This window comes from Psammomys obesus, unplaced genomic scaffold (assembly GCF_907164565.1).
Source record: "Psammomys obesus unplaced genomic scaffold, mPsaObe1.curated_primary_1811, whole genome shotgun sequence".
Lineage (NCBI taxonomy): Eukaryota > Metazoa > Chordata > Mammalia > Rodentia > Muridae > Psammomys > Psammomys obesus.
The window spans coordinates 20402217-20423480 of NW_026596046.1; the positions used below are offsets into that span (position 1 = coordinate 20402217).

A 21264-nucleotide genomic window follows, 5' to 3' on the forward strand; every position below is an offset into this window, starting at 1 on the left:
AATAGAATAGAATAGAATAGAATAGAATAGAATAGAATAGAATAGAACAGAACGTTCTAGGAATAGAACGGGATGTTGTGTCTTGAGTTTCTAAAGCTGAATTTCTTCTTCCTTCCTTCCTTCCTTCCTTCCTTCCTTCCTTCCTTCCTTCCTTCTTTTCTTTTCTTTCCTTTGATGAGACAGGGTTTCTCTGTGTAACCTTGGCTGTCCTGAACTCACTTTGTAGACCAGGCTGAACTCAAACTCTCAGTGATCTGCCTGCCTCTGCCTTTCAGAATACTGGGATTAAAGGCAAGTACTACTACGCCGGGCTTATCACTGAATTCTTAAATCACTTCATGGTCATAGTTTTCTCCACTGTTAGTGCAATAGTTCTTAATTTGTTTGCAGTGTTGGCAGACCCATCTTTACTTCCTGTTTACAGTGTGCACATCATCTTTATTGCCTGCTTGGGTGTGATATATCCATATTTATTGCCTGTCTGTGGTGTGACATGCCCCTGGTGCTCTTTGTGTCTTGAGCAAGAAATCTTTGCCTCATCCAAGTTGTAGAGACACTCTTCTGTGTTGGCTTCCCAAGACTTTAATGTTTTACCTTTCACCTACCCTTAGTTTTGTATATGTTGGAAATTCAATTAGTATTTCTTTCAGTGTGACTATCACATGAACACAAGGCCACTGCATGGAGAACACCCCCTTTTTTCTTAACCTAAATACAGAAACACACTGTGTAGATGTATTGAAGGATTTTTGTTTCTTGGGGAGAGTTATTTCAATACTATTGTGATTATCTACTGCTATGTTAAAGTAAATCTTAATATAGGTGCTGAGGACTCTTTATCTGTGTTCTTGAAGAGGATCCTTGCTCTTCTTGATTTTGCATTTTCCTGTCAATCTTGAAGTCAGTTGGTCAGTTTTTATAAAATTCCTTGGAATCAAGGAATCAAGGGGATCAAGGGGTGGATATGACCTAAAATACATTGTAATCACATATGAAATTCTCAAAGAATAAATTCTAAGATTAAATATAAGTAAATAGGGGCTGGAGAAATGGCTCAGCAATTAAGAGCACTGGCTGCTCTTCCAGAGCACCTGGGTTCAATTCCCAGCATCCACAAAACCGTCTGTAAGTCCAGTTCCAGGGGATCTGACACCCTTACAGGCATACATACAGGCAAAACATCAATGTACCAATGCACATGAAATAGAAATTTAAAAATATAAGTTTATTAAACTTAACTTATTAAACTTATTTTTTTCAATCAAACAGACCGAACTCTTCGGATCTGTTAATTAGGAAAATCAGCAGCGTCCCAAACTAGGCCCGCTGAATCATAATGATGGTGTCTCCATTCCTTTGTTTAGTTACTTAAAATTACTCCCAGTATTTGTGATTTCCAGTATGTGTGTCTCAGGTATTTTGTATGACACTTATCTCCAGTGCTTGTTTTGATGTTCTTATACATAATATCTTCCCCCATTTCTATGTGTTTGTGTCTAGCGAGTGAAAACTGAACAGACTTTTATGTCCTATTATGTGTCACTACTGTCATCATATAGCCCTGCTCGTCATCTATGTGTTCCTTTGAAGTATACATGTGTAGATCAGGACATCTGTCTAATGACAGTTGTGGTTTTCTCTTCTGTCGTTTTGTGTTTTCTTTTTATCTTGCCTTATTTAGGACATGTGATACAATGATGAGCAGAAATGAATACCGAAGCCTTCATCTGATGTCTGTCATTTCAGGACAAAGCTCCCTCTTGTGCCTGGTTTATATGAAGTTTCTTGTAGAGTCTTCTGAAGCTATCTTACCTGGTAGAAGAAATTTTGTTTCGTGATGTGAATTTACCAAAGCTTGCTGTGTCTTTTAAGACAAAGATGTGGTTTTCTCCTTTTCCCCTTTTTAATCTGATTCAAGTGTTAAATCATCCATGCTTTCTTTTATAAGCCCCATTCAGGAATCAGCATTATATTTTAGAATGTATTATTTTATTATTCATAAGCCTATATGTCATTTTATACACCACTGGATATGGCTTTATATTATTGTAGATTTTGCATATATTTCTAGGTCGGGTTTTTTGTTTGTTTGTTTGTTTGTTGTTTTTTAAAACTGTTTGAGTGCTTTGCCTACATGAGTGCCTGTGTCCTAAGTATGTGTCTGGTGTCCATGGGGAACAGAAGAGGGCGTCGTATCCCCTGGAACTGCAGTAACAGACCCATTTTGATCTGTCATGTGGGTGCTGAGACTAGAACCCAGGTCCTCTAGAGGAGTAGCTAGTAAGATGGCTCTGACCTTTTGGGCCATCTTCCAGCTCCCCAGGGCGGGTTCTTTGCTTCCTTGGGATGCTCTTTCCAGGTAGTCACTCTATAAAACACTTTACAAGAGAGACTATCAACCCTGAAGCCCCGGGGTGCTTGGTGCCTGCCTTCTTCAGCGTCTGTCAGGCTCCAGCCTGCTCTGTGACTGTTCACATTTCTGTTGGCATCTTTCAAAAACTCTCCTTTATTTGGGGTTCCTTATGCCTCTACCTCCCTTCCTACACCCTAACCCTAGGTATGAGAGAAAGAAGGTTAGAAGGGAAAGGGGACTTAAACTTCTTTAGACCAGTTTCAGCTAGTTAAGGTCATCGGGTTCTTTGGTAAAATGCCAGTCTCAGTCATCAGGATATCTAGCAGGCCAGCAACAGCAAACAGCAAACAGCAAATGCAGCAGGATGAACAAACAGCTTTCATCCTCCTTGATATGTCTCTCCAAAGCCTTCTCTCTGTCCCTCCATCTCCCTGAAGCCTTCCTCTCTCTAGGCTTTCATGTTTGTACCTTTTTAGAGTCCTCAGAATTCCACTCTCTGCAGCTGGCAAAGATCACCACATTCAGGCTCTCTCTGAGCATTCAGGCTCTCTCTGAGCCTGAATGAAGCAGTTTTCAGCTGGCAAAGACCTCGGCCCTCTATACGAGCCTGTTATCAGCTTTATCAGCTGTGGACAAACTAAAAGCAACTGCATAGCACACACTCGGGATTAAAACGAAAACATATTTACATGACATAACCGAGTTTTTAAAGAAACCGATTTTAGTCATGATAATTGTTACCTCCATTTCTGGTGGAAGCTAACACCTTATCGTTTAATTTCTGGAACATTTGCATAGACAGTAGAACGGCTAAGGAGACCCAATTACCTCACTTCCTTGTCACTTTACTGTACTGAAAACACTCGAAGTTTCCTCTTTTGTTGATTTTTCAGGTATTAAAATCTTGAGTGTTTGTATGTATTGTTTGCATTTTGGTGTCTTTCTGTTTTGGGTTTAACTTTTATTTTTCCTCTTTGTGCTGCTTCCTGGAAGCCTTTCTAAATTCATGAAGTTTCTGTTGTTCAACAAGGGAAGAAAGTAAAGATAAAGTAGGAAGAGAGCTTGTTGCCTGAGTGAAATCACCTATAAATGCAGTCCTGCCGATAACTGCTCCCTGTCCCCAGCAGTGCCCTTCCCTTTTAACTAGCTACTAGAACATTCGCATATGACCACAGTGTATCTGTGTTCACTGCAGGTAAGTCTTCCAAGTTATGCCATTAGAAGCACTTCCAGAATGGACTGCTTAAGGTGTTGTTATTAAAAATGTTAGAATCAAAGTATATTATTTACATGTACGGAAATATCACAGTGAGGCCCATTGCCTCATACAATGAATACACATTAATGAAAAATTAAATATCATTTGTATAATATCAAAGCAAAATAAGAATTAAATGGAGTCAGAGTCCCAGTTATATGTTATGCTATAAGCAAGCCCAGCCCAAATTAAATCTCAGTTTCTGGTGTCATGGAAGCTGAAACGAATACTTCAGGAAGGAAAAGCCCCGGATAAGTAAACAAATGGGTCTATGAACTGTTTTGTGAATCTGTTCACAGGCAGAGTTATATGAAAAAAAAAAAAATGACTCCAGGGAGACTTGTGAGTCACCGCCTGAACCCCCAGTTGGTTTAAGTCTGAGTGCCAGGCTGTCCCACTAAAGCCCTCATAGTCCTTCTGTGGCTTAGCTTATCGTCCTGCTTGTTGGTGTTGGCCAAGATGAGTAAGGAAGGCGGGAAGGGCCGAGGCTCACTGAGTGGAACGTGCCGTGCTTCACTGTTCTCTCTGTCCAGACCAGGTACACGGTGGCCAAAAGCAGCGTGGTCCACTTCTTCTTTTACCAGCCCATCAGCCATCAGTGGAGACAGACTGACTTCTTCCCCTGCACCGTGACATGCGGAGGAGGTGAGGCACTGACTTTATTCCTGGATGCCCCGAGCTCTGAGTCAGGGTGTACACATGCCTGGTTGGGATGGGCTTTAAGACTGGGATAGAAGATAGTGTCTTGTGTTTGCCTGAGTTCAAGGTCCCAATAGGCAGTTGGAGAAGGTCTAGGGTCAAGTGTAATCCAAGTGCAACACGCTTGCAAAGTACAAGGGTTTCGGTGGACACTGGTTCACCTAGTGTGGAGACATGATAGCCTGGAGTCCATAAGGAGGCAGCCACAGCCAGTGCCAACGTGACTCATTGTATGAGCTGAACTTTTAAATAAGAGAGTGAGGGATTCTGGTGCCAGATGAGGAGTCCCAAGTTGCCAGGGTCTATGAAGACCAGACAGATACTGAGGGCTTGCAACCTGACCAGCTGTGTGCTGGGGGCTCTTTGTCACAGCCTTCACAGCCTGAGAAAGTCTGTTTGGTGTTTGATATATGCACTGCTGAGGTAAAACTCAGCTAGGGCTCCAGTCCATCATATGACAAAGTCAGGCTCCAATTACGCTGCCCTTTTGTGCTTCCTATGCAAGGGACACAGCTTGGGTGGGGGTTCTGTTTAAATAGTTAGCCCAGCCCCAAAGCATCCCCTCCCTTGAAGATTACAGAATAACTCCCATTTAGAAAGTCAGGCCTCTGCCATCCTCACAACAGGCACACTGAGGCAGGCTTCTTGGGCAGTGCCAGGTCTGGGATTTAAGCTTTCCCTGAAAGGAGATGCTCACTCCTCTGTGGGGAATCACAGGGAAGCCCAGAGCCACTCCTGTGTCCTAGGAATGGAGGAACGATAGCCTGAGGATGCGTCAAGGCCTTCAAGTGAAAGAAAAACTGAATTTTTCTGAGTACCAGGCAGTTTATTTAGAAGCAGGGGGATGAGCCCCTTGATTATGATCCTATACATATCTTCTTCAGGTAGGGTTTCTATCGCCGTGATGAAATACCATGACCAAAAACAACTTGGGGATTAAAGGGTTTATTTTGCTAATACTTCCACATCATCATCTGTCATGGAAGCAGCCTGGGCAGGAGCTAAAAAGGAGCAGGAACCTGCTGCAGGCAGGAGCGGATGCAGAGGCCACATGGGAGTGCTGCTTACCGGCCTGTTCTCCACGGCTTGCTCAGCCTGCCTTCTTACAGAACCCAAGACCGCCAGCCCAGGAGTGTTCCCACCTACAATGTGCTGGGCCCTCCCCCACCAATCACTGCTTAAGAAAATACCTTACAGGTTTGCCCACAGCCTGGTATCATGGAGGCAATTTTTTTCAATTAATGTTCTCTCCTCTCAGGTGACTCTGGCAAGCTGACATAGAACTAGCCAGGAAGGCATCCTTCTGGAACTCCAGCCTCAGCAGTTCTAACATGCAAAGTCTTGGGCCCACCCAAGACTCCCTGAGTCAGAATTCTGAGTATGGGTCTTTTGTGTTTCTCAGGGTCCCAGGGTCTCACGGTGTACTCGGCATTGTAAGGATTACTCTGTAAGGCAACATCCTTGGCTGTGGGCTAGAGCCTCGGGGACATCACCATTTTTGCCTTGTATGTGTTACCACTGAACTATTAAAGACCAAGGAGTCTTCCTTCCTTCCTTCCTTCCTTCCTTCCTTCCTTCCTTCCTTCCTTCCTTCCTTTGGCTTTTTGAGACAAGATTTCTCTGTGTAACAGCCTTGGCTATTGTGGAACTCACTCTGTAGGCCAGGTTGGCCTCAAACTCACAGAAATCTGCCTGCCTCTGCCTCCTGACTGATCAAGTGCTGGGATTAAAGATGTGAGCCACCATTGCCCGGCAAAATGGATATATTTTTTAAAACTTCAACATATTTAGAAAAATAACTGAATCATAACCCCTGATGTAGGAAATAAATGGAAGACAACCACAAAGACAAATATGATGAAAACACAACTATAGTAGAAGATATTCACTTCTTGCCTGCTCCGACCTTCTTTGGGTTTATTGTTAATTTCTGAACTTTGTCAAACATGATACAAAACTCTTGTCTGCTTGTTTGCTTTTTGACATGGGTTCTCCTGTAGATCAGGCTCACTTCAAACTAGCTATGTAGCCAGGGACCTTGAACATCAATTTCTTCCACCTCTTCCTAGCAAGTTCTGGATTAGAGGCATGCACCACAATGGCCAATTTTTGTAGGACTAGGGATTGAACCCAGGGCCTTGTGCGTGCTTAATAAGTACCTTACTAAGGTACTTCTACCTGTGTCTTCTACCCTGAGATAGGCAATTGTATATGAGAGAAAAGCTCCTTTAGATACTTCAATCAGTGGCTCTGCGCCAGGCTCCAAGGGAACTGAATCCCTGAGCTCTCCCCAAGGTGACTGAGGAGAAACCCTGTTTGGAATGGAAACTCCGAGCTGGACGAACCTGGGCCTTCGTGAGCCAGTCCTCTTCTCCGACATTTCCGTGCCAAGTTCCCAGCAAGGGTCCAACCAGTGTTGGGGCTGGCGATCCAGCTTGGTGGGAGACTATTTGCCTGGTGTGTACAGGCTCTGGTCCTGTCTCAACCGCCACAAAGAGGACAGCCTGGCCTAGTGGGCTAAGCAGAATGATGGAGTTTGAGGATCGGGGCTCAGTCATCTGTCTCTCCTTTAACTCGACCTCTTTAAGCTCAGTTTCTCATCTGTCGGTAGGACTCTGCACCTGGTGGCACTTTGTGTGGCGAAATGCAACAATACCTGTCTAAGGATGTAGTCCGGCCCCCAACACCTAGTGAGCACTTCAAACTTACCTTCTGTGTCTGCAGCTAAACGGGGCCTGGAGGCCCCTCTCTTCCCTGCAGTCCTAGTCACACTGGTGCTGACTAAGCGGACCCGAGGGAGAGCTCCTGAGGAGGGCACATCCTTAGGGATGAGTCCCACATCCTTAGGGAGGTAGGTAGGTCACAGGTCCAGGGAAGACAACAGTACCTCATGGGTCCCAAAACAATGGATCACCAGGAGATGGCGGAGGCTTTTCAGTTCTCACTCTGCAGAGAAACAGGCTTCCCTTTCCTCTTATTTGTTTCTGGCCTCTCACACACAGTTTCTTCAGAGAGACACTTCTGTTTGGACTCATAAAACCGAAGAGAAGCTTTTCTCTACAGGGGAGACGTTTTACAGCAGGATTCAGTGTAGTCCCATTGATTACATTCTTGGGAGCGGGAGAACTGTTTTTCACACTTTGCTATCCACAGACAGACAGTCTGTCCTTCTGGAGCCATGAGCGTGTACAGGGGCACCTCCCAGTGAGATCAACCCCAGTGGGAAGGGATGTGAAGGACACAAAGGCTGCTGGGGCTGCCTGGCCTCTCCCACACACTGGCAGGATTTCAGTGCATTTGTTCACAATATTGAAAGAAAATCTGCCTTATTTCTTTACTCTCGGTAATCTCTAAACTGCAATAAAATTAAATAGGAAAATGAATTCTTTTTCTCAAATTATAAACACCTGTATGTCCCCCATCCCGTCCTTTTAGAGGAATGTTTCCACTTAGGAGATGGGATTTTCTCTGACTCAAGGAACTGTAATCTTAGTCTGTACTTGTTTGGGGGAAATTAAAAAAGTACCCACATCAAACTCATACAGAACACACTGCCAAATCTTAATTATATTAGTAACCAAACCTACATGATTGTATGAATTGACATGCCAGAGATTTTTGGATAAAGAAGAAAATGAATTGGTAGGTCTCTGAGGCACCAAGGGTACTGGAAGGATTGCCTGCCCTTGTCTGTAATTATCTACACGATACACTTGAGATTGGCTGGGATTGCCACGATCATCTGATAGCTTAGTTTTCTGACAGACGCTGGCACTAGAGGACTGTGTTATTGATGCCATTTGCATTTCCATTCTTGCGGTTTCAATCTCGTTTTTTGTAATGGGTACCCACCCATCTGTCTCCTGGTCCTCTGAACTCAGCTTACTTCCAAGCCATGTCTTGTAGAAAGCTGCTTACTGGCTTGTAAAGCCAGAGTCCTCTCATTAATCAGGACTTGAGATTTATTTTTAGACCTTTAAACCAATTGGCAGACATTGAGCATGAGTTGTTTTTTTTTTTAAGCTCATTTTTGCTTTGAAAAATTGCCTTATTTAAAAAAAAATTAGTTAACATGACATTTATACAGTGACAGGAAAGTGGCATCAGAATCTCCAGGAAGGCAAAGGGTAATGTCATGAGTTACTTTTTAGTTTACTGTGCTCAGTACCTTGGAATGTTCAGTTTCCTCAAAGAATAAATGGTCCAAATTGGATTTACTAAAATCAGGAGTCTTCATTCCTTCCCCTTTGAAAGCCTGTGTGGTAGAGGAAGTAGGAAGATGGATTTTGCTCCTGCCTCTACTGACATTGCCAGTTCCCTAGTCAGCAAGGTTATTGGCATTGAAGCTACCCTGGCTACCTCAGGAGCACAGATGGGTAAACACAGCAGAGGCAAACAGTGGAGTATTGTAAAAGAAACAGTCAGAGTCAGCTCTCAAAACATACTGTAGAGTTCAAAAAAAAAAAAAAAAACCTTAACAAGTGGAAAATAGAGCAAGATTTAAATCATCATCAGTGCTCAGGGTTTAGGTCAAGGGCAATGTTCTTACTTGGCATGTCCAAGGCCCCAAGTTTGAGTCCTTAGCCCACAGATATGTTTTCTAACATAATTGAGTTTATATATTTAATCATACTCATAATATATTTGTATATATAAATAACGTATAGTCAATTGAGTTTAAAACCTGCACCCCAAACAATGTTATGCAAGACAGTGTCACACTTGAGAATATATAAACAATAAATCAGAACAGGTATCTGGGGAGAGGAAGATGGGAATGGGGAAGAGGGAAGGAGGAAGAGAGGGGCTGCCATAGTGACTAGGAACAGACAGGCAGTAATTTGAGAACCATGAAGAGCCAAACTGTACCCAAGGCCCAAACAGTCCCTAAAAGGAGTCTGTAGATAATGGTCAGTTCAAGTATTTGTGCTTGGTTCTGGGTCTTAGTCAGTCTGTAGACTTCTCTACAGAAAGTCCCATCTCCTAGGCCTCAGTCGCAATGCTTCTGGCTTAATTACCATGAAGAGCCCTGGTACCCATTTGGCAATTCTCCCTTGCCCTTCTGTTCAGTCCCAGAGCTGAATACCACAGAGACCACTGAGCTAGGTTACCTACAGAGGAACGCAAGCATGTGGCACATACCCTTGTCACGCAGATGCAAAAATGATGCAGCTTTCATCCGCTCCCCTCCTACACCTTCAGGTTATCAGCTCAACTCTGCGGAATGCATGGATATCCGCCTGAAAAGGGTGGTCCCTGACCACTATTGCCATTACTACCCAGAGAATGTGAAGCCCAAACCAAAGCTGAAGGAATGCAGCATGGATCCTTGCCCATCGAGGTTGGTGCAACAAAGAAACACGTCCACTCCAATGGGGACACAGTGATCTTTTCAGGGCGACGTAGTTCTGGTTCCTGATGCACATTTTAAACCACAGTTAAAAGGAACTAAGACACTTTTGCTGATCCGGTTCTTCAGGCTAGCTCTCTCCTGTCATAAGATTATGTATATAGAAGATTTTTTTTATAATGAAGCCTTTGGGGCATCTCTTGCACATACATATATTAAAGATCCATACGTGTGGATCTTCCCGTACTCCACTCATGGTCCATCTGTCAGTCATAAGTATCTCCCACTCGCTATTTTAGGCTTTTTACTGGGTCACCCATTAGTACATGTTGGCTTTTGAAGTGTTCACGTTTAACTCCGAATAAATAATGCACTGTGCAAGGAAGTAAGCAGTTTTCATGCCAAAGTAGAAAAGCTATGCAGAAATTGTCCTGCTGTGTAATTTAGTACCTGCTGACTTGGATTGTCCAAGTAAGTTTCCTGGCTTTCCTACAGCATCTTAAAATATCAGCCCAATATCAAGCCCCTGAATCCTCCAGCTGTTTTCTAGCTGGCCATGGCCACAGTGGGCAAGAGGGAAAACAACCTTGTCTGCCGCTCTCGTTTCCTGTCACTATCCTGCCCATTTCCTGTAAATCTGGTTGGACATCCCTATTAACAGAGACGCTTTAAGGGACAGAGTCTGAAGAGTCTGCCAACACGGCACTGTGTTCATAGCACCAATTAATTGTATTAGCTTTATGATGCTTAAAGTGAAATAATAAGCTTACTTAGATAAAGATTTTTCCGTTGATTACTATGCCCCCAGGTGAGGAAGCCTTTCCAGGCCACAGAGGAAGAGGATGCAGCCAGTCCTGAGGAGACCTGAAAGGCTAGGGTCAGATGGAAGGGGAGGAGGACCTCCCTATCAGTGGACTTGGAGAGGGGCATGAGAGGAGATGAGGAAGGGAGGGTAGGATTGGGAGGGAATGAGAGAGGGGGCTACAGCTGGGATACAAAGTGAAAAAAAATTGTAATAAATAAATAGTAAATAAATATTTTTTTAATGAGTGTTTCTCTTGAAAACTAAAGAAATGCTTCCTGAATTTTGGTTGCGTGGCCAATGAGCCAGTAAGCATTTTTGGTGGAAGACTTCTGTCTTGTGAGGTATCAAATCTGGGTTAGTCAATTGACAGATATATTTACTGAATTAGAAATGATATTTTCACAATGAACTTGTATTACTGAATGACCGCATTTTCACTGTGATTTTTTTTTTTTTTTTTGCAGTGACGGCTTTAAAGAGATTATGCCCTATGACCACTTCCAACCTCTCCCTCGGTGAGTTAAATATTTCCATATTTCCGTTTTTATTTAAGATTCTATGTGGGTTTTTTTTTCCGTTTATGAAGTTAAAAGGCAACAAGCTCAATGATGAGAAAGATGTTTCTAAGAATTAGCTGTAGCAAGCTGCCATTGAAAGGTTGTGTATGGAGTGCTGTACCCATCACTGAAGATGACATCAAGCTCATCCAGAACACTGGGTATAAAAAACAAACAAACAAACAAACAACAACAACAAAATAGATTAGTGGTTCTCAACCTTCCTAATGCTTTGACCTTTTAATACAATTCCTCATGTTGTGGTGATCCATAAAATTATTTTCATAAAATAGTTACTTCATAATGTTCTAATTCTAATGTAAATCTGACATGTGAGATAGCTGATATCTCACCCCTGTGGAAGGGTAGCATGACCCCAAAGAGTCGAAACCCATGGTCTGAGAACCACTGAATTAGAGCCATTGATTAGAACTTGAATCCTCTTAGATAACTAGATGATTAGTATCCTTCCTTCCTTCCTTCCTTCCTTCCTTCCTTCCTTCCTTCCTTCCTTCCTTCCTTCCTTCCTTCTTTCCTTCCTTGTTTTCTTCTTTTCTTGTTATTTCATTTGGAACAGGATCTCATGTGGTCCAGGTTGGTCCCAGCCTCTATACAACTGAGGTTGGCCTCAACTTCTTAATCTTCCTGCCTTGACCTCCCAAGCATTAGAAATACAAGCATGTAACACTATGCTCAGATAGTATGGTTCCTTTTGGCTTTGACTTTCTAGGATTCTCAGTAATGTGATCCATGAGTATTTTATAATTGAGAGACAATTTAAAGACCCTTTCACACTCTATATTTTAATTAGTTCAATATTCATAAAGGCCCTTTGAGGGATAACTAAGGTGCTTATATTATTCCCATCATATAGAAAACTCATGTTCAGAGAAGGTGCATTCCTTGTAACCACAGTTAAGATTAAAGTCCTTGGAGACTCAGGGTTTGTGTTCTTTCAATGGAATCATGACTTGATACAACGAAGTCACCCTTTTTGAAACCCCTCGCACACTTGAAACAAACAAGCATGCATCAAATAGATAATGGAATTTTCTTTGTTTGCTTTTGAGCTGGGAACACAATCCTTGGACTGCATGTTCGGTGTCCTGCGGAGGAGGGATTCAGAGACGGAGCTTTGTGTGTGTAGAGGAATCTATGCATGCAGAGATACTACAAGTGGAAGAATGGAAGTGCATGTATGCACCCAAGCCCAAGGTGATGCAGACTTGCAACCTGTTTGATTGCCCCAAGTGGGTTGCCATGGAGTGGTCTCAGGTGAGACTTGAGAACATGCCGCTTTTATTAAATCTGAGATTTTAATGACTGTTTGCTCTGTGTCTGAAACATGATGATTTAGAAAAGTTGTATGTAAGGGGCCGAGGAGATGGTTCAGTGGGTAAAATACTTGCCATGCAAGCATGAGGGTCAGAATTCAGATCCCCAGAACCCACTTAAAAAAGCCAAGCAGTCCTGATAGCCAGCTGTAATCCCAGCACTTGGGAAGAAGAGAGAGGGGATCCCTGAGGCAAGCTAGATGGGTAGATTAGCCAGAATCAGTGAGGTCTGGCTTCTGTGAGAGAGAGCCTGCCTCAGTACATGCAATGGAAAGTGACCAAAGGCAATACTCCAAGTCAACCCTGTGGTTCTGCATACATGAGCACACATGAGCCTTCACACGTGCAAACATGCATGTACACATACCTATCACACACATGAAACAAACCAATTTTTAAATAATGTATTCAAACATAGTCCTTACATCCAGAGAGCTCTAGAAGACAGGACAGTGGAGGAGAGGTCAGAAGGTGAGAGGTCACCTCAGTGCAGGTCAGGATTATTACCATTACAGATTGTAGTACATGTGGAAGGAGCAAATCCCAAATTCAGAGGTCAGGGATTCATTGTTGACAGTGTAATGCTTAACCCTCTTTGAAGATAGTAGGTTCTGAGCAAAGAAGAGCTTAGAGAGAGCACAGCTGTGGCAGACGGCTAAGAAGACACTGTGAGGTAAAGGCAAGCAAGCAAGAGAGTGCCCAGAAGTTGAAAGAGGCGCTGTTGGATCTGGAAAACACTGTTTTGTTGTAATCACCCACAATCCCTTAAAATCTTTTTGCCCCTTCTTCACAATGATCCATGAGTCTTGTGGGAAGGGAGTATTTTATAGATATCTCCTTTAAGGCTGAGCACTCTATAGCCACCTTTTCTCTGTTCCTTGACCAGTTGTGGACCTCTGTGTTAATCATCATATACTACAGAAATAAGCTTCTCTGATGAAGCAGGAGAAACCCACTGATTTATAGGTATAATGATAAGTCATTAAGACACATTGGCGCCAGCAGGGTGGTGGTGGTGCACCCCTTTAATCCCAGAACTCGGGAGGCAGAAGCAGGAGAATCTCTGAGTTTAAGGCCAACCTAGTCTATAGAGTGAGTTCCAGGACAGCCAGAGTTATACAGAGAAACACTGTCTCAAAACAACAACACGAAGAAGATAGCACAGGGCAGGTGCACACATGAACTCACGCCAGTGTGACAGCGTGGACAAAGACCTATGTAAGCTCAAACCAGACAAAATCCCAGCGTGGAGTGGGGAGGTGGTCATGGGAAGTTAGTTTTCTTTATGGATATGACTACTAGTAGGTCTAACGTGGTCCAGAGGATGGTCACACACCCAAGAGTGTGGGCATCGCTAATTGTGCTTGGTGGGTATTTTTTTAAAAATGAGGACACTGGGCTGGATGGGTACAGAATGTGGAGGGTGATCTGCCAGGAGTTGGTGGAAGAGAGTGACCATACTCAAACTACAGTGTTTGACATCCTCAAAGAACTGACAGAAATACATACATACATACATACATACATTTGATGTTGTAGAGATTCAACTGTTCAGTGTGTTGGTTGACAGCTGGAAATAGAGAACACGAGCCTCCATTTCCCAAAGGCCTAGAAGTTAGTTGCACAGCCATGCAGGCAGGCAGTTGTAATACAGTGGGCCTTTGTGGTTGGTCATGAGTGGTGTGACGTCTGTGCAAGGTCCTTCGGGGCCACACCGTGAAGGGACTCATCGCACTTGAAGGGTCCAGGGATGCTGCAGGAAGGAGGCTGCACTTGGAAGGAGTTGGCCAGGTGGAGAGCCGCTTGCTCTGCTCCGATATCCACGCCTGGAGAACTTCCTCTGAACTTTTAGGGCATTTGATATCAGCTCTGTTTGCAGCCACATTCCCCCTAAAAGAAGTCTGAAAAAGTGACTTTCCCCTTCTCCTGTATTTAGGTTGACATACATTTTTATAGTAAGCTTAGGAGAAAAGAATATAATTTCCAATGTGTGGTGAATGCTGGCATTTTAAAATAAAACTGTTAAGCATTAAAAACAAAACAAACAAACAAAAACTATGCCCAGTGAAATCTAAATGCCATGACCGGTTTTATCCTTCCATCTTTTAAAAATAGCAGGAATGAGCTCTGTAACTATTTGACTTATGTGATTCTCTTCTTGAATTCACTTTCAATCTATTCTTCTACAAAGCTCAATCCTAAAATGAGTTTCAGGTAGTGGCCTCACACATACGCTCATGCATGCGCGCACATGTATGCACACACGCACACACACATACAAAGGACAAGGATGGATTTTTGGGAAAAGAAAAAGGAGGGACATAGAACAGTGTAATGGAAGTGGATACGGTCCAAGTACATGACACACTTGACTGAGAATGTCTTCATGAAGTCCATCATTTTATGCAATGAACATGTGTCAGTAAAACATCTTAAAGCCTAACCATTTAAAGGGACAGATATACTCACATACATGCTATCAAAGAAGCACATATGCTCACAGACACACTGTCAATACCTCAAGATAAACTCAAAAGCCTTGCTGGATTTTCACATGACTTGAAAACACTTGATTTATAAGGAAGAATAACTGTCAAATTATAAATAGGTATTAGTAGGACATTGACTAAAGTGCTAACAGCACAGAGTCCATGAAAAGTCAGGAGGAGAATAAAGCATCATGTTTCATGACTTTAACTGCCCAATACACCTGTGGCAGTTTGTGTGTGTGTGTGTGTGTGTGTGTGTGTGTGCGTGCGTGCGTGCGTGCGTGTGTGTGTGTGTGTGTGTGTGTGTGAAGGTTAAATATCAATGTTAGATGATGCCTTCCTCAATCACTCTCCATCTTACTTCGTGGTGGAATTTCTCTCACTGAACCTGGAGCCCACTGATTCTGTGAGGCTGCGTGGCCAGCAAGCCTCAGGGATTTTCCTGCATCTGCCTAATAGTCCAGGTGCTCTCTGCTGAATCCAGCTATTTACATGGGTGCTTAGGACTTGAACTCAGGTCCTTGTGCCTGCCTGGGGCATTACTGGCTGAGCTGTCTCCTCATCCTCTATGGTAGTTTTCTCATACTGGGTGGCTGATTAATCCCTCCCTGATGGTCTCTGGATCTGACGACAACTCTGCAAGATCACTGTAGACAGAACAGATAGTTTAATCCTCTGGAGTGGTTGGTTGAAGTGAATTTTCTTACATTCACTGTTTAGAAGAATTTCTTTCAGTTTCACAGATTGCTTTGGGTAATGTATCATGAAAAGTTTAAGCTTTAGAAAGCCTGCATCAAGTTTCTTTCATATTTAATTTAGAGCACAGGAAATTCAGAACATTTGCTCTTCTTGTGCTCTGAATCCATCTTAAATGCCTTTGAACTGAAAATTGTATGAGGCTGGAGAGATGGCTCAGTGGTTAGGAGCACCAGCCGCTCTTCCAGTGGACCTACGTTCATTTCCCAGCACCCACTCAGTGACTTAAAACCTTCCAGGGGTCTGACACCCTTTTCTGTGCTCCATAGGCATCAGGCACGTGCAGAAAAACATCTAATAAATTAAAACAAAGAAAACCAGGATGGGCTGTGTAAGGGGGGGGGGGAGTCGCTGAAGCAGAAGCATCTCAGAAGATCAGCCTCCCTCTCCTTCATCACACAGTGTATTCTGAAGAGGTCCTTGTCACACCCCTTCATAGCTCTCACCTCTATGTTAAAAATGCTGACTTTGTCCACCTTGTCCAGGGAAAGCTGCTCACTGGCTTCTCCCATCTCTTTCCAAAGTGCACGGTGACTTGCGGCCGAGGGTTGCGCTACCGAGTGGTTCTTTGTATCAACCATCGTGGGCAGCACGTCGGGGGCTGCAACCCGCAGATGAAGCTTCACATCAAAGAGGAGTGTGTCATCCCCACTCCATGCTATAAGCCTAAAGGTAAGAGCGAGGTATGTTGTAATTGAAATCAGATGGGGTTTTCCAGCTCTTGTTCAGTACCCAGGAACTTCCTGTCCCACTTCTTTTTCTTTCTGTTTTTTTTTTTTTTTTTTTTTTTTTCTTTCTCCTGGGTTTGGGTAATGTTGTGTATTGCCATTTTAGTTCTTCTTCTTTTTTGAAAGTCTTTTTTTTTTTTTTAGTTTATTCATTTTATATCCCAATCATAGCCCCTTCCCTTGTCTCCTCCTGGTCCCACCCTCTTTCTTCCCTTCTATCCCCCTCCTCTAGTCCATGGAAAGGGGAGCCCTTCTCCCCTACCAACTGGCCATAGACTATCAAGTCTATCAAGGACTGACTGCCTGCATCCTCTTCCTCTGCGGCCTGGCCAGGCTGCCCCCACCCCCTAGGGGAAGCAATCGAGAGACATGCTCCGGAGTTCATGTCAGAGACAGTCCCTGCTCCTCTTACTAGGGAACCCTCAAGGAGACTGAGCTGCCTCTGGGCTGCATCTGAGCAGGGGGCCATCCATGCATGGTTCTTGGTTGTTGCATCAGTCTCTGCGGGCCCCACTGGGCCCAGATTTGTTGGCTCTGCTGGTCTTCTTGTGGAGCCCCACTTATTTTCTTTTAGAGATGGTTTTGTTGGCAGTTTGCAAGAGATTTGGCTAAGGAAGTTGGACGTACGTGATTTATGATCTGGGGGGGATGGAATTGCTGTTGATGTGGATCACACAGGGTGGTTCTCATCTATCTAGGTTCTGCTCACATTTCATGGTGGACATAAAAATCTTCTTTCTGTAGTTCCCACAGTCAAGGGAAAGGAAGATGAAGAGGAAAGAGTGAATAAGGGAAAGAGGATCAATAAAGGAGTGAGAGGGAGAAAAAGTCTGCTGTTCTCGCTCCCAGAATAGCTCTTCCCACCCTTTGTTCTCAGTGTGGGTGCCTCTCCACTTCAGTACCCCTTGACACAGGCACGATGACATTATCATGTCACAGTATATGGGATGAGTGAAGACTTAGTTGCCACTCTGGGTCTGTGAGTGTCTTTAGAATTTCTCATTTGGTCCATGTGGATAAGCAGACATTCATGCCTAGAAAGTCTTGGGATAACCTCTCAGATATTTGCTCTCCCCCTGTGATTGTTTCTTTGTGCCTATCCTTATGACAGGCATCTTCTTGACCTAGAAAAAAAACAGCTAGAAAGCTGGCTCATCAGGTGAAGGTACGTGCTGCAAGCCCTGACAACCTGGTTTGAATCCAGGAACCCAGGTGGTAGAAGCAGGGAACCATGACTCCAAGATACAAATTGTCCTACACACACACACACACACACACACACACACACACACACACACACACACACAAATAAATAAATAAATAAATAAATAAATAAATAAATAAATAAATAGATAGATAGATAAAAGAGGAAATGGAAAAAGATTGTTCTTGCCTTTGTAAATACTCTTCCCTGGTACTTCAGAAAGGATGGTAAAATTCTCCCTCAGTTCCTTGTTTATGCAGATAGTCCCACAGTCCATTAGTCCACATGTCTGACTAAATCCATTGTATAGAAAGATCAGTGGTTGCCATGGCAGGCATACACAGTCATAGATCCCCATCTCGAAGCCTTTGCTTATTACCTCTGTCATCAACAGGCTTTCACGGACATTTTCTCAGTGTCTCTAATCTCCCTGAAGCATCTCTTACTACTGGATTAGGAGTAAAGTCTCGGAAGCCTCAAAGGACAGAGGGAGTAGCAACTGTCCCTTCTATGCCCATGTAGATGGCTTTCATTTCCTAGGTTAACAGCGGATTCTGAGTAAGCCACACACAGCTCATCTTTCCACTTCATTGGCCTCTGTGATATTTGCTTTTCTCTATTGGTTTATTAATTTGAGAGACAAGAAGAATTTGTGGCAAAAGAAAAACTCTGATATTGCTGTAATAGGAGCAGAAAAGGGCCTGAGTTATACACGGCAGTTGTATGTTGAACTTTTGGATGTTCAGCCACATTCAGCTACATCACAGGGATTACTTTGGTTGCATTTTGCAGTATGTTAACTTAAAAAAAAAATAGGAGGAATTCTATTCACTCCAGAAACAATTGTACTGTGCATCTGAAAAGTAAAACCCCAATGCTAATGAACTCTGCAGTCAAATAACAAGCGTGTATCAAACTCCTTAATGGTTGATAGTAATTAAGTTCACTGTTTATTTTCCTTTTTTTTTTGTTCCCCCCTCAGAAAAAAGTCCAGTGGAAGCTAAATTGCCTTGGCTGAAACAAGCGCAAGAGCTAGAAGAGACCAGAATAGCCACAGAAGAACCAAAGTGAGTCCAGGGCCTTTTATGGGTGTACTCAGGGCACAGCCAGTTTACATGATATATGTCATTTTTGTACTTGTTGGAGTTCAACCATACATTTACTATCCAAATGACCTGGATTTACGGACTCCAGAGAGCCTGGGTTGGCTAGGAACTTTCTTCATTTCACAATTCAGCAGTCCTGCCTTGGCAGTGCGCGTGAGAAGCATGGAAAAGATGGTGTTCTCTAACTCAAAGCAGACCCCTGCTCTCTCTCAGGGACAAGTGGGGATAGTTCGTGGATGTGCACGTGTGGTTTAACCGAGGACCATCGTGTTACTGTACAAATAAACCAATCATCCTGAGCTTACATCATGGCCAATCTCTGTAAAACTAATGTTGAAACGCACCAGGGTGGCCTGAGATGAAGGCCCAGGGCCGGTGGGACACAGACAGAAAGAGCGTGGTACTGTGTGGATTAGAACTACGAACCACCACTATACGCCATGCTTATTCATGGTGTTGGCGTCTCATTTTCCTTTGTAGAGAGGGGGCAGGTTGTGCCTCGTTCTCTAGGGCCCTCTTACCTCAGAAATCAGAAGCTACCGTCTACATGCTATGTGGTGAGGCCCGCTTACATTGGTGTCAACAGACTTGCAGAATTAAGAGCAAATCAAGGAAGCATTCTTGAGGCCAAGAGAGACCCAAAGAGGAGAAGGAAGCAAAGAGATTCTGAGCTGTCTAACCCAGGAGTCCATCAGAACAGCAGCACCAGTGCTAGACTGGGGTAATTGGCCAGGACAGCTGATCCCACAGTGGGGAGCCGAGGCTGGAGTGCTGACAGGCTAGCTGCAAAGAGAGCAATTCACAGATGGGACAGGAAGGAGGATCTCAACAGCCATCTGGCTCGTTTCCCTGGGATGTCAACCCCAGCCCGCTTCTTTTACAAAGAAAGGGTGTTGAATAGAGAGGCAAAGCCTTGTGCGAGGCCTGTAGTTCATAACATGGTTCTCTGCTCTAATTCTCATAGTGCCATGTGCCTGTTTCCCATTCCACACCACCCTGGGACTCTTCTGAATAACCACTCAACGCTTTCAGCAGTGGGCGGAGGTCGCTCCACTGAGACACAGCTCACTGTGGTTGAACAATGCAAGCACTTTGTTGTAACCCAAGTTGCTTCTCACTCCATCCCCACTACCACCCTTGAACAGATACTTTCTCCTCTTGATCCAAAGCATATCTCCTTCTACTGTCCATTTTCTGAAACAGGCATGTCTGTGCTGTACACCTAACTTTCCTGAGTTTGGAGAAAGCTATCACAGGTCCTAACAACTTGCTTTTTTCCCCAAGTCCATCATTCTTAGCATCTCAGTATGTGGTTGTTTTCAGGTCCCTTACCAACCAGCCCCCCTTGCCGGAACGCTCCCATTTGTCACTGGATCACAAGAGTGAGCCAGCCCAGGGGTGAGTCCCAGGGGCGCGTGGGTTACTTATGCAGGCCAAGAGCACTGGCATGCTGTACCTCAGTCAAATGCTTCCCTACGGGCAGGCCTGGCCTCCGCCACAGAGGAACTGAGGATGTTACAGGTGAACGAACGTTCCAGGGTTTCTGAGTAACAGTACAGGGTTTGCATGGGGCCCTTGGCCGCCCCGAGCACGTGCAGCAGGCTGCTACTGCCCTCCACCTCCTTCGTCAGCCTTCCCTTGCCGTCACTCCACTTGAACCCTTTCCGGAAAGTGTTTTCATTATAGAAAAATCACAAACCTACACAGAAGGGCAACTCAGTGAACTAAGGACCCCCATGTATCCATGGTGAGACCCTCAAGGCTGCCCTTGCTTTCTCTACCCCATCAGTACGGTGCTTGCCCCAAACCCACTGACCAAACACAGTGCGTGACATCAGAGCACTTTTGCGTACTTCAGTTTGTCTTCCTCTAAAAGGGAAAGCTCTTTTTTTTTTTTTTTTTTTTTTTTTAGTGTGGTCCTCAGATCACTTCTGTCAAGCTCGTTTGAGCTATATTTAAGGTGTAATGAAGTGGGGTCTGGTGGTTCGCATCTATAATTGTAGCACTCAGGAAGCTGAAGCAGGAGGATTACCATGAGCCATCCCTTGGACTACATAGTGAGTTCCAAGGCCATTCTGGGCTACAGTGTGAGACCCTGTTTCAAAAAATCTGAAAGCAAACAAACGAACAAAAGTTGTAATAAAGTCTGGGCCAGGCATATTGGAAGTAGGGTATCACCGTTTTGTTGTTTGTTTTTTTTTTTCTCCTTTTGCAATGGTAATGCATTTTTTCCTCTTCCTGAGTTATTGCATTCACAACACAGGGCTTGGCTCTTTAACTGTTTGAAAACATACAGTTTGGCGGCACTAAGAAAATTCACCCTGCTGTCTGACCTGTCTAGAGTGTTTTCACCATACTTTGCATGAACTCTGTGTCTATTCAACAGTCCCAGTTACCTACCTGGCCCCAGACTCTAACAATTTCTACTCTACTTTTTGTCTATGAGTTCAGTCAGGAATATCTTGCTACTTCTGCTGGCCTTGAACTCATGATCATCTGCTTCCCAAGTGTTGCCATACTTGGCATCACCTGCATTTTTAACAATCATTCCAGGCTCCTCCAAGGGGTGGAGTGTGCATGTGTGTGTGTGTGTGTGTGTGTGTGTGTGTGTGTGTGTGTGTGTGT

The 21264-nt window shown here is 43.9% G+C and overlaps 1 protein-coding gene across 1 annotated transcript in view; it reads left to right on the forward strand.

Moving 5' to 3' along the window:
* Adamtsl3 (ADAMTS like 3) overlaps positions 1-21264 on the forward strand; it is a 272928-nt gene that overhangs the window by 167904 nt on the left and 83760 nt on the right. The window contains 6 exon segments of the mRNA XM_055623245.1: positions 4145-4256; positions 9513-9651; positions 10930-10980; positions 12093-12297; positions 16126-16273; positions 18516-18600. Coding sequence (XP_055479220.1) covers positions 4145-4256; positions 9513-9651; positions 10930-10980; positions 12093-12297; positions 16126-16273; positions 18516-18600 — 740 coding nt within the window.